Below are 26,941 nucleotides of genomic sequence, written 5' to 3' on the forward strand. Positions count from 1 at the left end.
ATCTACAAAGAGGGCAATGGGCTGAGAGAAAAAAGGAAGAATGTGAGAGGATGAGACAAGTTTTAAGTTTCCCTTCACTGGGTGGGGGTGTGAAGTGTGTTACACTCTGACACTCCCAGTAAAGGGTATCTGTGTGTCAGAATCTGGGTTTGGCCTTGCAACACAATTAACACTTTTGCTCTCTCTCTCACATACATACATACATACATGTTTCACACACTTACCTGTCCCAGACCTGGAGGACCTGAGCCCTAGGACCATACGTCGGGACTACCGGGCGTGGTGACTCCTTGCTGTCCCCAGTCCGCCTGGCCTTGCTGCTATTCCAGTTTCAACTGTTCTGCCTGCGGTTATGGAACCGCCACCTGTCCCAGACCTGTTGTTTTTCAACTCTTAATGATCGGCTATGAAAAGCCAACTGAAAATTATTCATGATTATTATTTGACCATGCTTGTCACTTATGAACATTTTTGAACATCTTGGCATAGTTCTGTTAAAATCTCCACCCGGCACAGCCAGAAGAGGACTGGCCACCCCTCATAGCCTGGTTCCTCTCTAGGTTTCTTCCTAGGTTTTGGCCTTTCTAGGGAGTTTTTCCTAGCCACCGTGCTTCTACACCTGCATTGCTAGCTGTTTGGGGTTTTAGGCTGGGTTTCTGTACAGCACTTCGAGATATTAGCTGATGTACGAAGGGCTATATAAAATAAACTTGATTGATTACAGTGCATACGGAAAGTATTCAGACCACTTCTCTTTTTCCACATTTTGTTACGTTACAGCCTTATTCTAAAATGGATTAAATAAATAAAAATTCCTCATCAATCTACACACAATACCCCATAATGACAACGCCTTATTTACAGAAGTTTTCAGACCCTTTGCTATGAGACTTGAAATAGTAAAAATAAAATGCATCCTGTTTCCATTGATCATCCTTGAGATGTTTCTACGACTTGATTGGAGTTCACCTGTGATAAATTCAATTGATTGGACATGATTTGGCAAGACACACACCTGTCTATATAAGGTCTCACAGTTGACAGTGCATGTCAAAGCAAAAAACAAGACGGGATTTTGTCGAGGCACAGATCTGGGAAAGGGTACCAAAACATTTATGCAGCATTGAAGGTCCCCAAGAACAGTGGCCTCCATCATTCTTAAATGGAAGAAGTTTGGAACCACGAAGACTCTTCCTAGAGCTGGCCGCCCGGCCAAACTGAGCATTCAGGGGAGATGGGCCTTGGTCAGGGAGGTAACCAAGAACCTGATGGTCACTCTGACAGAGCTCCATAGTTCCTCTGTGGAGATGGGAGAACCTTCCAGAAGGACAACCATCTCTGCAGCACTCCACCAATCAGGCCTCTATGGTAGAGTGGCAAGACGGAAGCCACTCCTCAGTAAAAGGCACATGACAGCCAGCATGGAGTTTGGCACCTAAAGACTCTCAGACCATGAGAAACAAAATTCTCTGGTCTGATGATACCAAGATTGAACTCTTTGGCCTGAAGCGTCACGTCTGGAGGAAACCTGGCACCACCCCTACGGTGAAGCATGGTGGTGGGAGCATCATGCTTTGGGGATGTTTTTCAGCAGCAGGGACTGGGGGACTAGTCAGGATCGAGGGAAAGATGAACGGGGCAAAGTACAGAGAGATCCTTGATGAAAACCTGCTCCAGAGTGCTCAGGTTGAAGGTTCACCTTCCAACAGGACAACGACCCTAAGCACATAGCCAAGACAACATTCTCAAAGTATGAATTCCTGAGCTGCGTGGTGAAAAGTCTATGCCCTTGAGCAAGGCGCTTGATAAGTGTGTCTGCTAAATGACTTAAATGTAAAATGAGGAGGGGTGAAGGAGGGTAAGAGGGGGAGAGACGTTCCTCAGACATGCCAAGACATTCCTAGGAGAAACCATCCCAAATATTTCCCACTGTGTGGCGAAGGGTTGGTGTCTCCTGTTACTGACTGGGCTCGGAGCAAAGTCACACACACACCTTTCACAAACACTGACTGACAGGCGGTCTGCAGACTGAGGAAAGCCTGAGGCCCTGTAGATGATTGTATCTCTGCCTGGTGTGTGAAAGTCGAGAGAGTGAGTGTGTGTGTGTGTGTGTGTGTGTGTGTGTGTGAAAGTGGAGAGAGAGTGCGTGAAAGTGGAGAGAGAGTGCGTGAAAGTGGAGAGAGAGTGCGTGAAAGTGGAGAGAGAGCGCGTGAAAGTGGAGAGAGAGCGCGTGAAAGTGGAGAGAGAGCGCGTGAAAGTGGAGAGAGAGCGCGCGAAAGTGGAGAGAGAGCGCGTGTCGAGAGAGAGCGCGTGTCGAGAGAGAGTGCGTGAAAGTCGAGAGGGAGAGAGAACCCGTGAAAGGAGAGAGAGAGCGCGTGGAAGTCGTGAGAGCGCACGTGGAAGTCGAGAGAGAGAGCGTGAGAGAGAGAGCGTGAGAGAGAGAGCGTGAGAGAGAGAGCGCGAGAGAGAGAGCGCGAGAGAGTGTGAAAGTCGAGAGAGAGAGCACGTGAAAGTCGAGAGCGAGAGAGAGTGCGAGTGAAAGGAAAGAGAGAGCGTGAAAGGAGAGAGAGAGAGCTTGTGAAAGGAGAGAGGGCGAGAGAGAGCGCGTGAAAGTCGAGAGAGCGAGTGAAAGTCGAGAGAGAGTGTGAAAGTCCAGAGCAAGAGAGAGAGAGAGAGCGCGCATGAAAGTCAAGAGGGCGTGAAAGTTGAGAGAGAGAGGGCGTGTGAAGTTCGAGAGAGAGAGCAGGTGAAGGTTGAGAGAGAAAGAGCAGGTGAAGGTCGAGAGAGAGAGAGCGTGTGAAGGTCGAGAGAGGGTGAAGTAGAGTCTCAGGAAGAGAAGCAGGCTGATGTTGACATCCCTGGATGAGCCATAAGATGAGCTGTCTGTCAGCAGCATCTGGTCTGAAAGGAACCACGTCTAGTCTGTTTTCTCAGTCGTTTTGGCCTGGGGATCACATAGTACAAGGATGACACCTCTAGGTGTGTGTGAGAACCGCCTGTCTGTGTGTGTGACTGTGTGTGTGAGAGAAGCATGGAACATGCATGTCACTTTACACGGTTAGCCAGAATGACGGACCCTGTGTGTCTTGGTGTGAGAGACTGTGACTGTGTGTGAGGACGGACCCCGGGGTTGGCGTGCTCAAGGACACTTCATTAAAGATCCTGGGGATCGTTTTAGAGTTAATAATCTGGCCACCGCTTCCTGTTCACACCCCTCCCTCCCCCGTCACCCCCACACCGGGCCCTCCAGCTCTCCCTCTCTCTCTGATTCAGATTAGCCGTGGCGAGGAATCCGGAGCACCTGGCTGCTGGAATGTCCTGTTTGTCTTTGCTCTGTTTGTGCTTTTGTACGCTGTGTTTTGATTGGCTGGCTGGCATTTGTGTGTGCGTGTGTGTGTTTGTGAGAGACTGCCTGCGAAAGGTCCTGGGCTGGCCTGATGTGTCCCATTGTCTGGGAGCCAAGCTGCTTCCTGCCCCTGCTTTCTCCTGTAGCCAGACCAGAGAGGTGTGTGTGAGAGAGAGAGAGAGAGAGGGAGAGAGAGGGGACCCTCGATGGGGCTTTTCCTCCAAACACCAATACAATGAAGTAGTGCGTAATTTCCACTGTACCCCCCCCCCCCCCCAACATCTTTATAACACACACACACACACACTGCTTCTCATGCACTCAATAATGAACCTATATTTTTTTCAGTGTTCCACCAGTTGCTCTGAGCTCTTTCTCCATTTCTAGAATGGTCTCTCCTCTCTAGCCTACACTGTTCTGACTTAGTGTTCCTAGTGTTCTGTGTAGTTGTCAGTTACGTGCGCGTGTGTGTGTGTGTGTGTGTGCGGTGTGTGTTCTGAATTACTGTTCTGTGTGTGCGTGTGTGTTCTGAGTTGTAGTCATGTTGTAATGTATTAAACTACAGTGAGTGTTGTGGTCTGACAGTCTAAATGGAAAAGGTCTGACTAAGGGGCCAATGTGAGGCCTTCAGCAAAATAATGACAGATCGAGATGGAGGGGGGGCATGGAGAGGGAGGGAGGGGGAGAGAGAGAGAGAGCAATTGGATGAGGAGGGAGGGAGAGAGAGGGGAGCAGTTGGAGAGAGAGAGGGGGAGCAGTTGGAGAGAGAGAGGGGGAGCAGTTGGAGAGAGAGAGGGGGAGCAGTTGGAGAGAGAGAGGGGGAGCAGTTGGAGAGAGAGAGGGGGAGCAGTTGGAGAGAGAGAGGGGGAGCAGTTGGAGAGAGAGAGGGGGAGCAGTTGGAGAGAGAGAGGGGGAGCAGTTGGAGAGAGAGAGGGGGAGCAGTTGGAGAGAGAGAGGGGGAGCAGTTGGAGAGAGAGAGGGGGAGCAGGTGGAGAGAGAGGGGGGGAGCAATTGGAGAGAGAGGGGGGGAGCAGTTGGAGAGAGGGGGGGGAGCAGTTGGAGAGAGAGGGGGGGAGCAGTTGGAGAGAGAGGGGGGGAGCAGTTGGAGAGAGAGGGGGGGAGCAGTTGGGGAGCAGTTGGAGAGAGAGGGGGGGAGCAGTTGGAGAGAGGGGGGGGGAGCAGTTGGAGAGAGAGGGGGGGAGCAGTTGGAGAGAGAGAGGGGGAGCAGTTGGAGAGAGAGAGGGGGGAGCAGTTGGAGAGAGAGATAAAATATGGAGAGCGAGCAAGAGACAGAGGAAATATGAATTCCTGCTGTGTGGTGATGTCATGAGAACTGGCCCAGGGCAGACAGAGCTGTTTATGTTCTCCAGAGTAGAAACCGCTCTGGGGGGGGGGTCACTTTTTTGCGCCCGCAGCACAGGGAGAGAGCCGAGCAGTGTGCATTCTCAGAACGGAGTGGAGGGAACACCAGCGAGGAACTTAGTCATAGCCTACGGTAGCTAGCTAGCTGGTGTGTGTCTGTGACACGCAACGACCCCAGTTATACATCCTGCAAAATCAACTAACCAAGCTTCTAGAGCTGCCTGGCAGTCTTTCCAGTTATAGTAATAATATGCCACTCGTTTTATCCAGAGACTCACACTAGTAGTTTAGGGCTGTCCCTGACTAAAAAAAATATATATTGGTCGACCGAAAGTCGTCTGTTCTTAAGATCAATAAATTGGTTGAAAATGTTAAAGTATTTTTCCATATATAGACACATCCTATGTGTTTTAATAAAATCACCTATTTTTTTTATTTAATTGTTTTATTTAACTAGGCAAGTCAGTTAAGAACAAATTCTTATTTACAATGATGGCCAAACCCGGACGACGCTGGGCCAATTGTGTGCCGCCCTATGGGACTGCCCCAGGTGGCATTGAGCTTGTCTGATGCTTAACGCTTACGGTCTTGATGAAATAAGACAAATGCCTCCGATGGCACCAGAGATCTAGATAACCAGAAGAAAAACACCTTAACCTGACTCAACTATTCTCCTCCTGGCTTTCACAGATTCTGCCATTACTCTCCTGAAGTAGCCGGTAAAAGGCTACACGAGGAGTCAGCAACCCTTCTCATGTGGAATGCCAATTTATCTTACCATTTCTACTGATCTGCCAGTTATGGTTTTCATATACACATTTTCATGGAACAGTTATATTTAATTTATAATAACATCTTCCTATTTCAAAACCATGTGGTTAATCAAAATTATATCCAACTCTAAATGAAAATGATACAAACCTAAAAAGTTACTTCTATTGCCATTGCCAACAATGTACAAATAGCCTACATAAAGCCAACAAATAAAAGCATTGCAGCCTGCAGGTAGAAAACATCCTGATAAAAATAAATATCCTATAAATCACATTGGCAACACATGTCCTGTCTGCAACCAACTTGAAACATTGTATCAACTATTAACTATATGGGTCTGGCCTGAAGCTTGAGCTAGCTAACTTGCAACATTGTATAAAATACTTTGGGCCCTCAGTTTCCTGCCCAGTGAGCTCCAGACGTACACAGCTGTAGGGTATTTACGCAAGGGATAAGAAGCAGTGTTTGACTTGGGCAGGAGCTCACCGAAGCGGAGTACCGACACCTCACATGTTCTACTGCTTGAGCTCCTGTTCCTCTTATAGAATAGTAGCTCAGAAGTGTTGAGGAGCTCCTGCACCTAAATATAAACAGTACCAGAACCCAGTGGTTATCGAAAGGGAGAGGGCTGGAAAGATTTTTCAAGTACATTGAGGGACTATTGTCATTCTCAATGGATGTAAAAACAGACTTTGTTTGCTGTTTGAGGTGAAGAAAACATTACTTTAGGAAGCAACACAGGTCATTAGTGGTGGTGGTGCGTTAAGCCAATCAGAAATACTATCAGATCCCCAAATGGGCGCATTTACAGGGCATTCGGAAAGTATTCAGACCCCTTTACTTTTTCCACATTTTGTTACGTTACAGCCGTATTCTAAAATGTATTAAATAGTATTTTTCCTCATCAATCTACACACAATACCCTATAATGACAAAGCAAAAACTGTTTGCAAATGTATTAAATAAAAAAAACGGATATCATATTTACATAAGAAGAATCGAGGCTGTAATCGCTACCAAAGGTGCTTCAACAAAGTTCTGAGTAAAGGGTCTGAATACTTTTTTAATTGTTCTAATAAACAGTTTTGCTTTGTCATTATGGGGTATTGTGTGTAGATTGAGGGGGAAAAAAACAATGTAATCAATTTTAGAATACGGCTGTAACTTAACAAAATGTGTGAAAAGTCCAGGGATCTGAATACTTCCCGACTGCACTGTATATATATTTGTTACTGCTCGACTACAACATTCTCGGTCGACCAACAGCCTAACGAACAAACAATTGACCAATTGACTATTTTGGGTCTGCCCTAGTACAGTGAATACAACACATGTTTAGGTATGTGTAAATGATCCCTGCAGGAGTTGAACCCACAACCGTGGCGTTGCTAGCGTTTGACTCACACGGGGACAGGTAAGTCTATCTACATATACAGTCTTCATTTTAAAAACCTGCTTTTTTCATTCATTGTTGGAATAAAAATACAGTTCCTAATTCAGTTTAAAGACCCTAAAAGCCAAAACACAATCAAAACAAACTGCAGATGCATCCAATGCGTTTGTAGAGTCACAATGATGTAGTTATTGCATGCTAGGAATATGGGCCAAAGAATAAATGTTTGGTAAGTGAAATTTTTCCAAATACTTATGACATCTTCTAAGTGGGGTACTAGATCTATACAGTGCTTTCATTAGTAAATGGTTAATCAGATGTGTATGAAAATACCCTCAAATATAAGTTTACATTCTGTACTTTTGCTCTCAAATCCAAAATGTAGTATAGAGTCAAATTTTGAGCATCACTGTCCAAATACATATGTAGGGAAGTGTACATTGTGCAGAGAAAGACACATTTCCATTCCTGAATTGCAGAAGTGGTGGAGTTTTTTTGTGCAGGTGTAGAGGTGTGTGTCTGTGTGCTTCTGTAGACGTGTTTAGTCTCCTTAACTCAATGTTATTGATGCATCTCAACTGGTTGTGTCTAGTACTTTTACACTAGTTACGGCCAATAAACTTTGATTTGATTTGTCTGAGTTGGGTCTCCTGGTCTGAGTTGAGTTGGGTCTCCTGGTCTGAGTTGAGTTGGGTCTCCTGGTCTGAGTTGAGTTGGGTCTCCTGGTCTGAGTTGAGTTGGGTCTCCTGGTCTGAGTTGAGTTGGGTCTCCTGGTCTGAGTTGAGTTGGGTCTCCTGGTCTGAGTTGAGTTGGGTCTCCTGGTCTGAGTTGAGTTGGGTCTCCTGGTCTGAGTTGAGTTGGGTCTCCTGGTCTGAGTTGAGTTGGGTCTCCTGGTCTGAGTTGAGTTGGGTCTCCTGGTCTGAGTTGAGTTGGGTCTCCTGGTCTGAGTTGAGTTGGGTCTCGTGGTCTGAGTTGGGTCTCGTGGTCTGTGTTGGGTCTCCTGCTCTTGTCCCCGGTGTTCTAGTCTCTCGCTGCTTGGTGTCTGGTAATATAGCTTGTGTAAACATAACATGACAGGCATTTAAAGAAATTGCTCTCAGGTCATAGTGTAAGAGGGACATTAAGAAGAGATGTGGATTCCTCATACACACACGCACACACTCTCACACAGAGACACCGACACACACACACACACAGAGACACTGTCACACAGAGACACCCACACACACACACTGTGCAGGGGAATGTTAACTGTGTAAGCAGCACCAGGGTTTAGACTCACGCTGATCCCTGAGGAGACCCCCAGCACTAGTGCTGAGTGATTAACCGAGAGTCCACGCTGATCCCTGAGCCCAGCACTAGTGCTGAGTGATTAACCGAGAGTCCACGCTGATCCCTGAGCCCAGCACTAGTGCTGAGTGATTAACCGAGAGTCCACGCTGATCCCTGAGCCCAGCACTAGTGCTGAGTGATTAACCGAGACTCCACGCTGATTCCTGAGCCCAGCACTAGTGCTGAGTGATTAACCGAGACTCCACGCTGATCCCTGAGCCCAGCACTAGTGCTGAGTGATTAACCGAGAGTCCACGCTGATTCCTGAGGAGACCCCCAGCACTAGTGCTGAGTGATTAACCGAGACTCCACGCTGATCCCTGAGCCCAGCACTAGTGCTGAGTGATTAACCGAGAGTCCACGCTGATCCCTGAGCCCAGCACTAGTGCTGAGTGATTAACCGAGACTCCACGCTGATCCCTGAGCCCAGCACTAGTGCTGAGTGATTAACCGAGAGTCCACGCTGATCCCTGAGCCCAGCACTAGTGCTGAGTGATTAACCGAGACTCCACGCTGATCCCTGAGCCCAGCACTAGTGCTGAGTGATTAACCGAGAGTCCACGCTGATCCCTGAGCCCAGCACTAGTGCTGAGTGATTAACCGAGAGTCCACGCTGATCCCTGAGCCCAGCACTAGTGCTGAGTGATTAACCGAGAGTCCACGCTGATCCCTGAGGAGACCCCCAGCACTAGTGCTGAGTGATTAACCGAGACTCCACGCTGATCCCTGAGCCCAGCACTAGTGCTGAGTGATTAACCGAGAGTCCACGCTGATCCCTGAGCCCAGCACTAGTGCTGAGTGATTAACCGAGACTCCACGCTGATCCCTGAGCCCAGCACTAGTGCTGAGTGATTAACCGAGAGTCCACGCTGATCCCTGAGCCCAGCACTAGTGCTGAGTGATTAACCGAGACTCCACGCTGATCCCTGAGCCCAGCACTAGTGCTGAGTGATTAACCGAGAGTCCACGCTGATCCCTGAGCCCAGCACTAGTGCTGAGTGATTAACCGAGAGTCCACGCTGATCCCTGAGCCCAGCACTAGTGCTGAGTGATTAACCGAGAGTCCACGCTGATCCCTGAGCCCAGCACTAGTGCTGAGTGATTAACCGAGACTCCACGCTGATCCCTGAGCCCAGCACTAGTATTGAGTGATTAACCGAGAGTCCACGCTGATTCCTGAGCCCAGCACTAGTATTGAGTGATTAACCGAGAGTCCACGCTGATCCCTGAGCCCAGCACTAGTGCTGAGTGATTAACCGAGAGTCCACGCTGATTCCTGAGCCCAGCACTAGTATTGAGTGATTAACCGAGAGTCCACGCTGATCCCTTAGAGATAAATCAGATCACGACCAAACTGTGCAATGTCGTAGGGAGTTGTAGTTTCCAACTGGCCAATATTCTACGTAGTTTAGCGCAGAAAACGTGATAATTAAGTACAATGACCATAATCCGTTGAGTGGCTACTTGTCCGGTCTGTGTTACTGTTTTGCCTGCTATGTGAGGGGATACGTAGAGAGCAGTTGCTTCGTGAGGTATCGCTACCTGAAGATACATGGTCTAAGTGATTGATAGTTGGTGTTCAGCCTTATTTACTTTGATTAACTACTAAATAGTGATTTTGTCAGACAGCAGCTCTATAGAGATGAGATGATGACTTGGAATGAAATAATACATTCATCAAATAAAACAAATGTAATATACACAACTGAAATATGAGTAATGTGAATAACTGATGGTTGCTAAGCAGTAATGGTCAGTCACTACCACCATGGGACTTGTATTAACTGTTTTATTGTGTTGTTACAGTGTTCAAACCACATAATGCAGAGTGCATTTAATGGGGGTTTTTTAAATACGGAAACCGAAATCGAAAATCATATATTTTTATTTATTTGATTCATATTTTTGTTGTACTTTTTACCCCTTTTTCTCCCCAATTTCGTGATATCCATTTGGTAGTTACAGTCTTGTCCCATCGCTGCAACTCCCCTACGGACTCGGGAGAGGTCGAGAGCCATGCGTCCTCCGAAAAACGACCCTGCCAAGCCGCACTGCTTCTTGACACACTGCTCGCTTAACAAGGAAGCCAGCCACACCAATGTGTTGGAGGAAACACCGTACAGCTGGCAACTGCAGTCAGTTTGCAGGCGCCCGGCCCGCCACAGGGAGTCGCTAGAGTGTGATGGGACAAGGAAATCCCAGCCGGCCAAACCCTCCCCTGACCCGGACAGCACTTGGCCAATTGTGCGCCGCCTCATGGGTCTCTCGGTCACGGCCGGCTGTAACACAGCCTGGGATCGAACTTCGGGCTGTTGTGACGCCTTCGACCGCTGCGCCACTCGGGATGCTGAAATCGAAAATCTTGATTTATTTTGTGATAATTGAACCGGAACCTAACCGGCCTCAAAAAGCACTAATCACTCAGCATTACCCAGCACAAACCCAGTGTGTGAGTGTGTGTCAGAATGACCAGAATGATGTGTGTTTTTGACGTATTGCTGTTTGACGTTTGTCTATGTGCTGTCTTGTATGATCCATCACTGTGATGTATTGTTGGGGTGTGTGTGTGTGTGTGTGTGTGTGTGTGTGTGTGTGTGTGTGTGTGTGTGTGTGTGTGTGTGTGTGTGTGTGTGTGTGTGTGTGTGTGTGTGTGTGTGTGTGTGTGTGTGTGTGTTTTACGTGTGGGCATGCTCATGTGCGTGTGTGTGTCCAGCGTTTCCCATCTCCTCTATCCAGCCTGCTATGCTGCCTGCGTGATGTTATCAGGGTTGGAAGTCTGTTTGCTTTGGGAGTGCTGGGCAGTCCGGGGTGGAAACGAGACACCCCCAGGGGACAGCCGAGGTAGAGGACCCAGGAAGTTAAAGACTTTGGCCTGGGAAAGGGCTGCTGGGGCTGGGAGAGGGAGAGACCCGGACCAGTACTGAAAGACCGAGTAGATAAAAATGGAATGGAAAAATAGCTAGCTAGCCCCGGTTGGGTTGAGATGATGATGCGCTACTTGCGTCTACCTTCCCTCCCCTCCTTTCCTCAAGACAAAAGCAGTTTTCTCATAGGAACAGGAAATGTAGGCTGCGCCAGCAGTTTAACTCTTGTGGTGTAGGAAGAACAGAAAGAGGATTCACATTTTTATGTAACCTTTATTTAACCAGGTTAGTCTAATTAGGGTTGACTTAAGTGCCTTGTTCAAGGGCACAGAGATTTTTCACCTAGTCAGGCTCAGGGATTCGAACCAGATACCTTTCGGTTACTGGCCCAACTCTCTTAACTGCTAGGCTACCTGCCGCCAGGTAGATTGAGGGGTGGGTGAGGGTGTATAGAGGGGTGGGTGAGGGGCGTGGCAGTGCCGGTACAGGAAGTATAAATATGGTAATTTGAAAGACGGTTTTATCCAAAGTGACTTACAGAACTGTCTTGTTCAGTATGGCCCATACATGAATCCAACCCACAATCTGATGCTGTGACACCATGCTCTCTAACCCACAGACTGTAGACCATGCTGTGACACCATGCTCTCTAACCCACAGACTGTAGACCATGCTGTGACACCATGCTCTCTAACCCACAGACTGTAGACCATGCTGTGACACCATGCTCTCTAACCCACAGACTGTAGACCATGCTGACACCATGCTCTCTAACCCACAGACTGTAGACCATGCTGACACCATGCTCTCTAACCCACAAAATGTGATGTTATTATAACTTTATCAGAAGCTTATGCATAGACCACAGGCTGCGTTGAGACAATGACTTATCAATGACCCAAGCCCAGCTCAGTTAATCCCTACCATTGTGTCGCTGAGTTGTCATAATGCTTTAGCAAATGTACATTATCCTTGGGGCGTTGGTAGACACAATGTAAGTAACCTAATTTATGTACCTCTAACTGCCCTGAATGCCTCTGCTGATCCTACAGCTGTTGTATGCTGTAATCATATGCCTATATCATATGCCTTTGAACCAGAGTAATACTGTTTAGACTGAGGGGGTGGGCCCTTGTAGGAAGTCCACTGTGTGCAGCTCACCCTGCACTAATAAAAATAACCTGAGCATGTCTTCCTCTGCTAAGCTTCCCAGTAAAGCACGAAAAATAATCAAGCATCCCAGAAAAGTGTTTTAAAAAAGCCCATGTTAACATATGTAGCTTAAACAAGGTTCATAAAATCAATAATTTGCTCGTAACAGATTACATTCATGTTCTGAAAATCACTTAGACAGTACCTTTGATGGTACAGTGGTAGCAATAAATGGTTTAAGATATACAGAAATGCCAAAGGTGGAGGTGTTGCTGTTTATATTCAGAACCACATTCCTGTAAAGATTAGAGGATCTCATGTTAAATACTGTTGAAGTAATATGTCTACATGTTCATCTGCCTCACCTAAAGCCCATTCTGGTGGGAAACTGCAATAGAACACTAAGTGCTAACAGTCAGTATCTGGATAATGTGTGTGAAATGCTTGATAATGTATGTGATATCAATGGAGAGGTATACTTTCTGGGTGATTTTAAATATTGACTGGCTTTCATCAGGATGCTCACTCAAGAAAGCTTCAAACTCTAACTAGTGCCTGCAACCTGGTTCAGGTTATCAGTCAACCTACCAGGGTATTTACAAACAGTACAGGAATTAAATCTTGTTTTGGCAAAAAAGGCAAACTCTACTCCATTTATTCAATCAGATGGCTCATTCATCACAAAACCCACTGATATTGTCAACTACTTTAATGATTTTTTTCGTTGCCAAGATGATCAAACTTAGGCATGACATGCCAGCAACAAATGCTGACACTACACATCCAAGTATAAGTTTGAATTCCGTAAAGGAAGTATGGAAGAGGTGAAAAAATTATTGTTGCTATCAACAATGACAAGCCACTGGGGTCTGACAACTTGGATGGAAAATTACTGAGGATAATAACAGACGATATTGCCACTCCACTCCTAAATTTAAGCCTACTAGAAAGTGTGTGCTCTCAGGCCTGGAGTGAACCAAAAGTTATTCCCCTACTTAAGAATAGTAAATCCCCCTTAACTGGCTCAAATAGCCGACCAATCAGCCTGTTACCAACCCCTAGTGAACTTTTTGAAAAAATGATGTTTGATACAATGCTGTTTTACAGTAAACAAATTGACAACAGATTTTCAGCATGCTTATAGGGAAGGACATTCAACAAGCACAGCACTTACACAAATAACTGACTGGCTGAGAGAAATTGATGATAAAAAGATTGTGGGGGCTCTTGTGTTAGACTTCAGTGCGGCTTTTGACATTATCGATCCTAGTCTATTGCTGGAAAAACTTGCGTTATGGCTTCACACCCCTGCTATATTGTGGATAAAGAGTTACCTGTCTAACAGAACACAGAGGCTGTTCTTTAATGGAAGCCTCTCAAACAAAATCCAGGTAGAATCAGGAATTCCCCAGGGCAGCTGTCTAGGCCCCTTACTTTTTTCAATCTTTAGTAGTGACATGCCACTGTCTTTGAGTAAAGCCAGTGTGTCTATGTATGCGGATGACTCAACACTATACACGTCAGCTACCACACCGACTGAAATGACAGCAACACTTAACAAAGAGCTGCAGTTAGTTTCAGAAGAGGTGGCAAGGAATAAGTTAGTCATAAATATTTCAAAAACTAAAATCATTGTAGTTGGAACAAATCATTCACTAAAACCTAAACCTATTGGAGTAACCCTGGATTGTAAACTGTCATGGTCAAAGCATATTGATAAAACAGTAGCTAGGATGGTGATAAGTCTGTCTATAATAAATTGCTGCTCTGCATTCTTAACATCACTATCAACAAGGCAGGTCCTACAGGCCCTAGTTTTGTCGCACCAGGACTACTGTTCAGTCATGTGGTCTGGTGCCACAAAGAGGCACTTGGTGCCACACTTAGGAAAATTGCAATTGGTTGAGAACAGGCCAACACGGCTGACCCTTGGATGTACACAGAGTTAATATTAATAATATGCATGTCAGTCTTTCCTGGCTCAAAGTGGAGGAGAGATTGACTTCATCACTACTTGTATTTGTGAGAGGTATTGATATGTTGAACTCACCGAGCTGTCTGTTTAAATTACAGGCATTACTCAGACACCCATGCATACCCCACAAGACATGCCACCAGAGGTCTCTTCACAGTCCCCAAGTCCGGAACAGACTATGGGAGGCACACAGTACTACATAGAGCCATAACTACATGAAACTCTATTCCACATCAAGTAACTCATGCCAGCAGTAAAATTAGATTAAAAAACATAAAAATACACCTTATGGAACATCGGGGACTGTGAAGCAACACAAACATAGACACAGACACATGCACACACACGATGACTTACACGTTATACACATGTATTTTGTGTTATAGATATGTGGTAATAGAGTAGAGACCTGAGGGCACACACTTAATATGTTGTGAAATCTGTTATGAATGTATTGTGATGTTTTTAAATGTTTAACTGCCTTAATTTTGCTGGACCACATAATAAATACAAATAAACTCAGCAAAAAAAGAAACATCCCTTTTTCAGGACCCTGTCTTTCAAAGATAATTCGTTTAAAATCCAAATAGACCAAATAGATCAAATAAATCCACAGATCTTTATTGTAAAGGGTTTAAACACTGTTTCCCATGAACATGCACCTGTGGAACGGTCGTTAAGACACTAATAGCTTACAGACGGTAGGCAATTAAGGTCACAGTTATGAAAACTTAGGACACTAAGGAGGCATTTCTACTGACTCTGGAAAACACCAAAAGAAAGATGCCCAGGGTCCCTGCACGTGCCTTAGGCATGCTGCAAGGAGGCATGAGGACTGCAGATGTGGCCAGGGCAATAAATCGCAATGTCCGTACTGTGAGACGCCTAAGACAGCGCTACAGGGAGACAGGACGGACAGCTGATCGTCCTCGCAGTGGCAGACCACGTGTAACAACACCTGCACAGGATCAGTACATCCGAACATCACACCTGCGGGACAGGTACAGGATGGCAACAACAACTGCCCAAGTTAAACCAGGAACGCACAATCCCTCCATCAGTGCTCAGACTGTCTGCAGTAGGCTGAGAGAGGCTGGACTGAGGGCTTGTAGGCCTGTTGTAAGGCAGGTCCTCACCAGACATCACCGGCAACAACGTCGCCTATGGGCACAAACCCACCGTCGCTGGACAAGACCGGACTGGCAAAAAGTGCTCTTCTCTGATGAGTCGTGGCTTTGTCTCAGCAGGGGTGATAGTCAGATTTGCGTTTATCGTCGAAGGAATGAGCGTTACACCGAGGCCTGTACTCTGGAGCAGGATCGAGGTGGAGGGTCCGTCATGGTCTGGGACGGTGTGTCACAGCATCATCGGACTGAGCTTGTTGTCATTGCAGGCAATTTCAACGCTGTGCGTTACAGGGAAGACATCCTCCTCCCTCATGTGGTACCCTTCCTGCAGGCTCATCCTGACATGACCCTCCAGCATGACAATGCCACCAGCCATACTGCTCGTTCTGTGTGGGATTTCCTGCAAGACAGGAATGTCAGTGTTCTGCCATGGCCAGCGAAGAGCCCGGATCTCATTCCCATTGAGCACGTCTGGGACCTGTTGGATCGGAGGGTGAGGGCTAGGGCCATTCCCCCCAGAAATGTCCGGGAACTTGCAGGTGCCTTGGTGGAAGGGTGGGGTAACATCTCACAGCAAGAACTGGCAAATCTGGTGCAGTCCATGAGGAGGAGATGCACTGCAGTACTTAACCTCTTTGGGCTGCAGGGGCAGTATTGAGTAGCCTGGATAAAAGGTGCCCATTTCAAACGTCCTCGTACTCAATTCTTGCTCGTACAATATGCATATTATTATTACTGTTGGATAGAAAACACTCTAGTTTCTAAAACCGTTTGAATTATATCTGTGAGTAAAACAGAACTCATTTTGCAGCAAACTTCCTGACAGGAAGTGGAAAATCTGAAATCGATGCTCTGTTCTAGGGCCTGCCTATAAATGTGCTTGATATTTATTAGTATACATGCACTTCATACGCCTTCCACTAGATGTCAACAGGCAGTGAGAGAAGAAATGGAGTGTATAACATGATCTGAGGTCGAATAAAAGCTCTTGGCATGACGTGACCCCAATTTCCTGTTTTCTGGAACGCGCGAGAAGTGACCTGGTATTGCCTTCTGTAAAGCTGTCGTTATAGACGACTAATATCTCCGGCTTTGATTTTATTTGATACATGTGACAATATCATCGTAAAGTATGTTTTTTCAATATAGTTTTATTAGATTATTGAAATTTTTTCGGGACGTTAGGCGTGTTGCTTTGTCTGCGTATGTTCAGGAAGGAGAGCTTCGCGCCACTTTGCTAGCTTTCCGTGCTAATTGACTGGAGAAGAGGACATTCTAAATCCAAACAACGATTGTTCTGGACAAAGGACCCCTTGTACAACATTCTGATGGAAGATCATCAAAAGTAGGACCCATTTTATGATGCTATTTCATATATCTGTCGAACATGTGAACTAGTAGTTTGCGCCCAGATTTTGGGCACGCTCTCGCCATAACGTAAACTGCATGTCGTAATGAAGTTATTTTTAGAATTCTAACACGGCGATTGCATTAAGAACTAGTGTATCTATCATTTCCTATACAACATGTATTTTTTAGTAATGTTTATGAATAGTTATTTGGTCAGAATATGTGAGTGTCAGAAAAATATCCGGACGTTGTGGGAAAAAGATGCTACTTTAGCACAATGTATAACCACTGATTTCAGCTCTAAATATGCACATTTTCGAACAAAACATAAGTGTATGTATAACCTGATGTTATAGGACTGTCATCTGATGAAGCTTATCAAGGTTAGTCAAAAATTATATATATTTTGCTGGTTTGTTACGATCGCTAACTTTTGCTGCTGGTAAATGGCTTGTGTTTCTGGCTATTGTGGTAAGCTAATATAATGCTATATTGTGTTTTCGCTGTAAAACACTTAAGAAATCGGAAATATTGGCTGGAATCACAAGATGCCTGTCTTTCATTTGCTGTACACCATGTATTTTTCAGAAATGTTTTATGATGAGTATTTAGGTATTTGACGTTGGTGTCTGTAATTACTCTGGCTGCTTCGGTGCTATTTCTGACGGTAGCTGTGATGGTAGCTGCAATGTAAAACTGATTTATAGCTCAAATATGCAAATTTTTCGAACAAAACATAGATTTATTGAATAACATGTTATAAGACTGTCATCTGATGAAGTTGTTTCTTGGTTAGTTTGGTTGGTTCTTGGTTAGTTAGGTTGGTTTTGTGCATGCTACCTGTGCTGTGAAAAATGTCTGTCCTTTTTTTGTATTTGGTGGTGAGCTAACATAAATATACGTGCTGTTTTCGCTGTAAAACATTTTAAAAATCGGACATGTTGGCTGGATTCACAAGATGTTTATCTTTCATTTGCTGTATTGGACTTGTTAATGTGTGAAAGTTAAATATTTCGAATTTCGCGCCCTGCACTTGAAGTGGCTGTTGTCATATTGTGCCCGGCTTCGGGCTTGCAGCCCAAAGAAGTTAATGCAGCTGGTGGCCACACCAGATACTGACTGTTACTTTTAATTTTGACCCCCCCTTTGTTCAGGGACACATTATTCAATTTATGTTAGTCACATGTCTGTGGAACTTGTTCAGTTTATGTGTCAGTTGTTGAATCTTATGTTCATACAAATATTTACACATGTTAAGTTTACTGAAAATAAACGCAGTTGACAGTGAGAGGACCTTTCTTTTTTTGCTGAGTTTATATCTAGCTACTGTGATGAGACCGGGCCTCTTGGTCATCCACTGATTCCCAAGCTAGTTACTCCATATAGCGCCGCTACTGTGGTGTGGGACCCCATGATTCTCATTTCCATTAGTTTTTTCAATTAACTCAGCAAGTCAGTTGACGGCCTACACCGACCAAACCCGAACGATGCTGGGCCTATTGTGCACCGCCTTTTGGGACTCCCAATCACGGCCGGATGTCATACAGCCTGGAATCGAACTAGTGACGCCTCTTGCACTGAGATGCAGTGCCTTAGACCGCCTCGCCACTCGGGTGCCCTCATTTCTAATGAGGTAGGACAGTGCCAGGCCAGGTCTCTCGGCCGTCCACCGCTTCCCAGAGCCAGTGTGTCTGTGTGATCACCACAGTGACACAGATTCAACTGATTCCAATCAAAGCAGCAGCTCCATTGATGTGAGAGATTACACGCTGTCTGTTGGGGCCAAGATGAGGGTTCCAGGTGATTGGACACCCGTGTACCTGTCCATCTAGATAAGCCCTCCCCCCCCCCTCCCCCAGATGGATTCCTTTCTTTCTGTTCTCTTCCCGTCCTTTTCCTCCGTCAGCCTCTGTCTATTTTTGTGAACTTGTGGCCGGTTCCCACAGTGTGGTTCCCATGGTTATCAGCATGGAGATAGCGAGCGAAGGGAGTGGAGTGGGGGGGGGGGGGGGGGGGGGGGTTGACAGAGAGCGGGAGACAGCAGTGTTGCACTGACTGCTTTGAGAGCGAGCATAGCGGGCTCAGCTCTGTCACTGGTGGGGGGGGGGGGGGGGGGCAAGCTGGTGTGCAGTTCATGAATATCAGTGTAGTGCAGGCTGCTGGGAGGGGTGCTCTGCCTCTGAGATAGAGGGCTGAGGTGGGGTAGGATGGAGCGAGGGGGAATAGAAGGGGGAGGGAGAGTTGTTTAGGGGGCGAAGGGGCACTGAAAAAGGGACAGATTCAGTTCCCACACTTATAATTACTGTGTCACAGGAGACTGAAAGGGACTGCCGCTGGCCCTGGGGAATTTAGCCGGGGGGAGGGAGGAGAGTGACACAGAAACTCTCTGCTCTTTCTATTGACTTTACCTCATTGCTTTCACACCAGTAGAGGTGACCCCCCCCCTCCTTTCCATACCACCCCAACTCCTTAACCACGTCCTCCTCGCTGCTTCTTAACCTCCCCCCTCTCCTCCTTTTAACCTCCCCTCTCTTCTCCTTAACCTCCCCTCTCTTCTCCTTAACCTCCCCTCTCTTCTCCTTAACCTCCCCTCTCTTCTCCTTTTAACCCCCCTCTCTTCTCCTTAACCCCCCTCCTCTCCTCCTTCTTAACCTCCCCTCTATCCTCCTCCTTAACCTCCCCTGTCTTCTCCTTAACCCCCCTGTCTTCTCCTTAACCCCCCTGTCTTCTCCTTAACCCCCCTGTCTTCTCCTTAACCCCCCTCTCTTCTCCTTAACCTCCCCCTCTCTTCTCCTCAACCCTTCTCTCTTCTCCTTCTTAACCTCCCCCTCTCTTCTCCTTAACCCCCCTCTCTTCTCCTTAACCTCCCCTCTCTTCTCCTTAACCTCCCCTCTCTTCTCCTTAACCTCCCCTTCTCTTCTCCTTAACCCCCCTCTCTTCTCCTTAACCCTCCTCTCTTCTCCTTCTTAACCTCCCCCTCTCTTCTCCTTAACCCCTCTCTCTTCTCCTTAACCTCCCCTCTCTTCTCCTTATCTCTCCCTCTCTTCTCCTTAACCCCCCTCTCTTCTCCTTAACCTCCCCTCTCTTCTCCTTAACCTCCCCTCTCTTCTCCTTATCTCCCCCTCTCTTCTCCTTAACATCCCCCTCTCTTCTCCTTAACCTCCCCTCTCTCCTCCTTAACCTCCCCCTCTCTCCTCCTTAACCTCCCCCTCTCTTCTCCTTAACCTCCCCCTCCTCTCTTCTCTTCTCCTTAACCTCCCCTCCTCTTCTCTTTCTTAACCTCCTCTTCCTCCTCTCTCCTCCTTCTTAACCTCTCCTCCTTCTTAACCTCCCCTCTCTTCTCCTTAACCTCCCCCTCTCTTCTCCTTAACCTCCCCCTCTCTTCTCCTTAACCCCCCTCTCTTCTCCTTAACCCCCCTCTCTTCTCCTTAACCTCCCCTCTCTCCTCCTTCTTAACCTCCCTCTCTTCTCCTTAACCTCCCTCTCTTCTCCTTAACCTCCCCTCTCTTCTCCTTATCTCCCCCTCGCTTCTCCTTAACCTCCCCTCTCTTCTCCTTAACATCCCCCTCTCTTCTCCTTAACCTCCCCTCTCTCCTCCTTAACCTCCCCCTCTCTCCTCCTTAACCTCCCCCTCTCTTCTCCTTAACCTCCCCCTCCTCTCTTCTCTTCTCCTTAACCTCCCCCTCCTCTCTTCTCTTTCTTAACCTCCTCTTCCTCCTCTCTCCTCCTTCTTAACCTCTCCTCCTTCTTAACCTCCCCTCTCTTCTCCTTAACCTCCCCCTCTCTTCTCCTTAACCTCCCCCTCTCTTCTCCTTAACCCCCTCTCTTCTCCTTAACCCCCCTCTCTTCTCCTTAACCTCCCCCCTCTCCTCCTTCTTAACCTCCCTCTCTTCTCCTTAATCTCCCTCTCTTCTCCTTTACCTCCCCCTCTCTTCTCCTTAACCCCCCTCTCTTCTCCTTAACCCCCCTCTCTCCTCCTTCTTAACCTCCCCTCTCTCATCCTTCTTAACCTCCCTCTCTTCTCCTTAACCTCCCCCTCTTCTCCTTAACCTCCCCCTCTTCTCCTTAACCTCCCCCTCCTCTCCTCTCTTCTCCTTAACCTCCCCCTCCTCTCTTCTCTTTCTTAACCTCCTCTTCCTCCTCTCTCCTCCTTCTTAACCTCTCCTCCTTCTTAACCTCTCCTCTCTTCTCCTTAACCTCCCCCTCTCTTCTCCTTAACCCCCTCTCTTCTCCTTAACCTCCCCTCTCTCCTCCTTCTTAACCTCCCTCTCTTCTCCTTAATCTCCCTCTCTTCTCCTTAATCTCCCTCTCTTCTCCTTAACCTCCCCCTCTCTTCTCCTTAACCTCCCCTCTCTCTTCCTTCTTAACCTCCCCTCTCTCATCCTTCTTAACCTCCCTCTCTTCTCCTTAACCTCCCCCTCTTCTCCTTAACCTCCCCCTCTCTTCTCCTTACCCTCCCCCCTCTCCTCCTTCTTAACCTCCCCCTCTCTTCTCCTTAACCTCCCCCTCTCTTCTCCTTAACCTCACCCTCTCTTCTCCTTAACCTCCCCCTCTCTTCTCCTTCTTAACCTCCTCCTCTCTCCTCCTTCTTAACCTCTCCTCCTTCTTAACCTCCCCTCTCTTCTCCTTAACCTCCCCCTCTCTTCTCCTTAACCTCCCCCTCTCTTCTCCTTAACCCCCTCTCTTCTCCTTAACCCCCTCTCTTCTCCTTAACCCCCCTCTCTTCTCCTTAACCTCCCCTCTCTCCTCCTTCTTAACCTCCCTCTCTTCTCCTTAACCTCCCCTCTCTTCTCCTTATCTCCCCCTCGCTTCTCCTTAACCTCCCCTCTCTTCTCCTTAACATCCCCCTCTCTTCTCCTTAACCTCCCCTCTCTCCTCCTTAACCTCCCCCTCTCTCCTCCTTAACCTCCCCCTCTCTTCTCCTTAACCTCCCCCTCCTCTCTTCTCTTCTCCTTAACCTCCCCCTCCTCTCTTCTCTTTCTTAACCTCCTCTTCCTCCTCTCTCCTCCTTCTTAACCTCTCCTCCTTCTTAACCTCCCCTCTCTTCTCCTTAACCTCCCCATCTCTTCTCCTTAACCTCCCCCTCTCTTCTCCTTACCCCCCTCTCTTCTCCTTAACCCCCCTCTCTTCTCCTTAACCTCCCCCCTCTCCTCCTTCTTAACCTCCCTCTCTTCTCCTTAACCCCCCTCTCTTCTCCTTAACCCCCCTCTCTCCTCCTTCTTAACCTCCCCTCTCTCATCCTTCTTAACCTCCCTCTCTTCTCCTTAACCTCCCCCTCTTCTCCTTAACCTCCCCCTCTTCTCCTTAACCTCCCCCTCCTCTCCTCTCTTCTCCTTAACCTCCCCCTCCTCTCTTCTCTTTCTTAACCTCCTCTTCCTCCTCTCTCCTCCTTCTTAACCTCTCCTCTCTTCTCCTTAACCTCCCCCTCTCTTCTCCTTAACCCCCTCTCTTCTCCTTAACCTCCCCTCTCTCTTCTCCTTAACCTCCCCTCTCTCCTCCTTCTTAACCTCCCTCTCTTCTCCTTAATCTCCCTCTCTTCTCCTTAATCTCCCCCTCTCTTCTCCTTAACCTCCCCTCTCTCTTCCTTCTTAACCTCCCCTCTCTCATCCTTCTTAACCTCCCTCTCTTCTCCTTAACCTCCCCCTCTTCTCCTTAACCTCCCCCTCTCTTCTCCTTAACCTCCCCTCTCTCCTCCTTCTTAACCTCACCCTCTCTTCTCCTTAACCTCCCCCTCTCTTCTCCTTAACCTCACCCTCTCTTCTCCTTAACCTCCCCCTCTCTTCTCCTTCTTAACCTCCCCATCTCTTCTCCTTCTTAACCTCCCCATCTCTTCTCCTTAACGCCCTCTCTTCTCCTTAACCCCCTCTCTTCTCCTTAACCCCCTCTCTTCTCCTTAACCTTCTCTTCTCCTTAACCCCCCTCTCTTCTACTTAACCCTCCTCTCTTCTCCTTCTTAACCTCACCTCTCCTCCTTCTTAACCTCCCCTCTCTTCTCCTTATCTCCCCCTCTCTTCTCCTTAACCTCCCCTCTCTCCTCCTTCTTAACCTCCCCTCTCTCCTCCTTCTTAACCTCCCCTCTCTCATCCTTCTTAACCTCCCTCTCTTCTCCTTAACCTCCCCCTCTTCTCCTTAACCCCCCTCTCTTCTCCTTAACCTCCCCTCTCCCCTTCTTCTTAACCTCCGCCTCTCTTCTTCTTAACCTCCGCCTCTCTTCTCCTTAACCTCCCCCTCTTCTCCTTAACCTCCCCCTCCTCTCTTCTCCTTAACCTCCCTCTCTTCTCCTTCTTAACCTCCTCTTCCTCCTCTCTCCTCCTTCTTAACCTCTCCTCCTTCTTAACCTCCCCTCTCTTCTCCTTAACCTCCCCTCTCTTCTCCTTAACCCCCCCTCTCTCCTCCTTCTTAACCTCCCCTCTCTCATCCTTCTTAACCTCCCTCTCTTCTCCTTAACCTCCCCCTCTTCTCCTTAACCTCCCCCTCTCTTCTCCTTAACCTCCCCCTCCTCTCTTCTCTTCTCCTTAACCTCCCCCTCCTCTCTTCTCTTTCTTAACCTCCTCTTCCTCCTCTCTCCTCCTTCTTAACCTCTCCTCCTTCTTAACCGCCCCTCTCTTCTCCTTAACCTCCCCCTCTCTTCTCCTTAACCTCCCCCTCTCTTCTCCTTAACCTCCCCCTCTCTTCTCCTTAACCCCCTCTCTTCTCCTTAACCCCCCTCTCTCCTCCTTCTTAACCTCCCCTCTCTCCTCCTTCTTAACCTACCTCTCTTCTCCTTAATCTCCCCCTCTTCTCCTTAACCTCCCCCTCTCTTCTCCTTAACCTCCCCTCTCTCCTCCTTCTTAACTTCCCCCTCTCTTCTCCTTAACCTCCCTCTCTTCTCCTTAACCTCCCTCTCTTCTCCTTAACCTCCCTCTCTTCTCCTTAACCTCACCCTCTCTTCTCCTTAACCTCCCCCTCTCTTCTCCTTCTTAACCTCCCCCTCTCTTCTCCTTCTTAACCTCCCCATCTCTTCTCCTTAACCCCCTCTCTTCTCCTTAACCCCCTCTCTTCTCCTTAACCCCCTCTCTTCTCCTTAACCTTCTCTTCTCCTTAACCCCCCTCTCTTCTACTTAACCCTCCTCTCTTCTCCTTCTTAACCTCACCTCTCTCCTCCTTCTTAACCTCCCCCTCTCTTCTCCTTAACCTCCCCTCTCTTCTCCTTATCTCCCCCTCTCTTCTCCTTAACCCCCCTCTCTTCTCCTTAACCCCCCTCTCTTCTCCTTAACCTCCCCATCCTCTCTTCTCCTTAACCTCCCCATCCTCTCTTCTCCTTAACCTCCCCATCCTCTCTTCTCCTTAACCTCCCTCTCTTCTCCTTCTTAACCTCCTCTTCCTCCTCTCTCCTCCTTAACCTCCCCCTCTCTTCTCCTTAACCCCCCTCTCTTCTCCTTAACCTCCCCTCTCTTCTCCTTATCTCCCCCTCTCTTCTCCTTAACCCCCCTCTCTTCTCCTTAACCCCCCTCTCTTCTCCTTAACCTCCCCATCCTCTCTTCTCCTTAACCTCCCCATCCTCTCTTCTCCTTAACCTCCCCATCCTCTCTTCTCCTTAACCTCCCTCTCTTCTCCTTCTTAACCTTCTCTCCTCCTTCTTAACCTCTCCTCCTTCTTAACCTCCCTCTCTTCTCCTTAACCTCCCTCTCTTCTCCTTAACCTCCCCTCTCTTCTCCTTAACCCCCCTCTATTCTCCTTAACCCCCCTCTCTTCTCCTTAACCTCCCCTCTCTCCTCCTTCTTAACCTCCCTCTCTTGTCCTTAACCTCCCTCTCTTCTCCTTAACCTCCCTCTCTTCTCCTTAACCTCCCCATCCTCTCTTCTCCTTAACCTCCCTCTCTTCTCCTTCTTAACCTCCTCTTCCTCCTCTCTCCTCCTTCTTAACCTCTCCTCCTTCTTAACCTCCCCTCTCTTCTCCTTAACCTCCCCTCTCTTCTCCTTAACCTCCCCTCTCTTCTCCTTAACCTCCCCCTCTCTTCTCCTTAACCCCCCTCTATTCTCCTTAACCCCCCTCTCTTCTCCTTAACCTCCCCTCTCTCCTCCTTCTTAACCTCCCTCTCTTGTCCTTAACCTCCCTCTCTTCTCCTTAACCTCCCCCTCTTCTCCTTAACCTCCCCCTCGTCTCCTTAACCCCCCCCCTCCTCTCTTCTCCTTAACCTCCCCCTCTCTTCTCCTTAACCTCCCCTCTCTCCTCCTTCTTAACTTCCCCCTCTCTTCTCCTTAACCTCCCTCTCTTCTCCTTAACCCCCACCCTCTTCTCCTTAACCCCCCCCTCTTCTCCTTAACCTCCCCCTCTCTTCTCCTTAACCTCCCCTCTCTCCTCCTTCTTAACTTCCCCCTCTCTTCTCCTTAACCTCCCTCTCTTCTCCTTAACCTCCCCCCCTCTCTTCTCCTTAACCCCCACCCTCTTGTCCTTAACCTCCAACTCTCTTCTCCTTAACCGCCCCTCTCTTCTTCTCCTTAACCGCCCCCTCTCTTCTTCTCCTTAACCGCCCCCTCTCTTCTTCTCCTTAACCGCCCCCTCTCTTCTCCTTCTTAACCTCCCCCTCTCTTCTCCTTAACCTCCCTTTCTTCTTCTTAACCTCCCTCTCTTCTCCTTAACCTCCCTCTCTTCTCCGTAACCCCCCCTTTCTCCTCCTTCTTAATCTCCACCTCCGCCCCCATTCTCCTCTTATACTTGTGCTTTTGTTCACTGTCTTGTCCTGCTTCCTTTTTGAAACCCGTATCTTTCTCTCTCCCCCTCTCTTCCTCCGCTGCGTTCTACCTCCTCAGGCCACTGCATCTCTTGTTGACACTGACGCTCTGAGGGAGAGCTTTGATGTCCCTCTGCGCTCTCTCTCTCACACACACACACACACACACACACACACACACACACACACCAATGCCTTATCCTGCATCTTTGCCACTTAATCCTACCATCGCGTGCGTGCGTTATTAGATTAACCACACATTATTTACCTAGCTAGATGTCCCGTCTATAGACTGGTCTGACTGGACCAAATGATTACCGCTGTCAGTGATCATGGTGGTCATTCCATATTGCTGTGTGTCGTCCATTGATTTCACATGCTGATGGAAGAATGCTTTTTATCTCTGCCTGTACGCTTCAAGAACTTTTTCATTGCATGTTTTTTCTAGGGTATTAAAACCCTATTTATGCATTTTATCCATCAACTCAATCCTACTTCTATCTAGGTAGTTTAATGCACAGTAAACCCCTAGTTTCAGCCATAATTGTGTGAAACAGTAAAAAAAGAAATACCTAAAAGTGTAGAAATTCACTTCTCCTTCCCCGTCCCACAGCTTCCTCATCTTTCTCCTGTGCACCTCACCCTAGTCTTCCTACCCTGGCAACGTCCTTGTCCCACCACCCCACACACCCTTCCCAGTCCCATCCCACAGCTTTCTCAGGGAGAGGCTCCTGCAGGGCAGAGCAGCAGCCACTGTCAATATTTACAGTTGATTATGAATCATGTAACATTACAATGTCATCCCGTGCATGCTTGTGTGTGCTTGTATCAGAACAAAGGTGTGAAATATGCGGCCGCGGTAGCGGGGTTGCGCAACGGAATCTGGTGGCGCTCCCATGACGGAGCCGTCAGACAGAAGCTTGGGAAGAGATAAGACAGAATGTTGACTTTGAGTGAGTGGGTGGGTGCACTCACTAACCGTTGTTTTGGAACAGTTATGATCTGATTGTCTGTCGTAGGGAATCCTGTCCGCCGTTCATTCCATTTCTATCTGCAACATTGTCAACATTGTTGTTATCTCTCAATAAACCCGTGGGAGTGCCGATTTAGAATCAGTTTCATGTCTTAGTTCATATTGAATAAGATGACATGTATGGGGGGGGGGGGGGGGTGATCCTAGATCAGCACTTCTCCTCTGAGATGCTTTATAAATACGGGCCCTGGTCTCTGAATTCTCAGTATATTTTCTGAGATATGACTAGTGGTTCTATTGTTGCTAATAATAACACAATGTTAGCACAGTAACAACACTACCATAACACAGTTAGGGCTGGCACACAAGCAAGGTGTTGTTGTTAGGGCTGGCACACAAGCAAGGTGTTGTTGTAAACAAGTATTTTGGTTCCCTTGGCAACGCCCACCACAATGCAGCAGCAGCACACATAGAAATATAATGAATAGAAGGGTCTTGGAACCTCTAACCCTAACAATTAGCTTGGTAAACTCCTGGGTATTGTAGAATGTTCATTCAAATGATGTTAACTGATGTGGCT

The 26,941-nt window shown here is 47.6% G+C and overlaps 1 protein-coding gene across 3 annotated transcripts in view; it reads left to right on the forward strand.

Moving 5' to 3' along the window:
* exd3 (exonuclease 3'-5' domain containing 3) overlaps positions 1 to 26,941 on the forward strand; it is a 64,466-nt gene that overhangs the window by 23,521 nt on the left and 14,004 nt on the right. The window contains exon 20 of one of the 3 annotated variants that reach the window (XM_038989618.1): positions 234 to 282. The exons of the other annotated variants lie outside the window; for them this stretch is intronic. Within the exon in view, the coding sequence (XP_038845546.1) occupies positions 234 to 248 (15 nt within the window). The 3' untranslated portion in view covers positions 249 to 282. Of the gene's footprint in view, positions 1 to 233; positions 283 to 26,941 lie in introns of those variants that run through there. 3 annotated transcript variants of the gene reach the window in all.

The sequence above is a fragment of the Salvelinus namaycush genome, chromosome 3 (assembly GCF_016432855.1).
Source record: "Salvelinus namaycush isolate Seneca chromosome 3, SaNama_1.0, whole genome shotgun sequence".
In the NCBI taxonomy this organism is placed as follows: domain Eukaryota; kingdom Metazoa; phylum Chordata; class Actinopteri; order Salmoniformes; family Salmonidae; genus Salvelinus; species Salvelinus namaycush.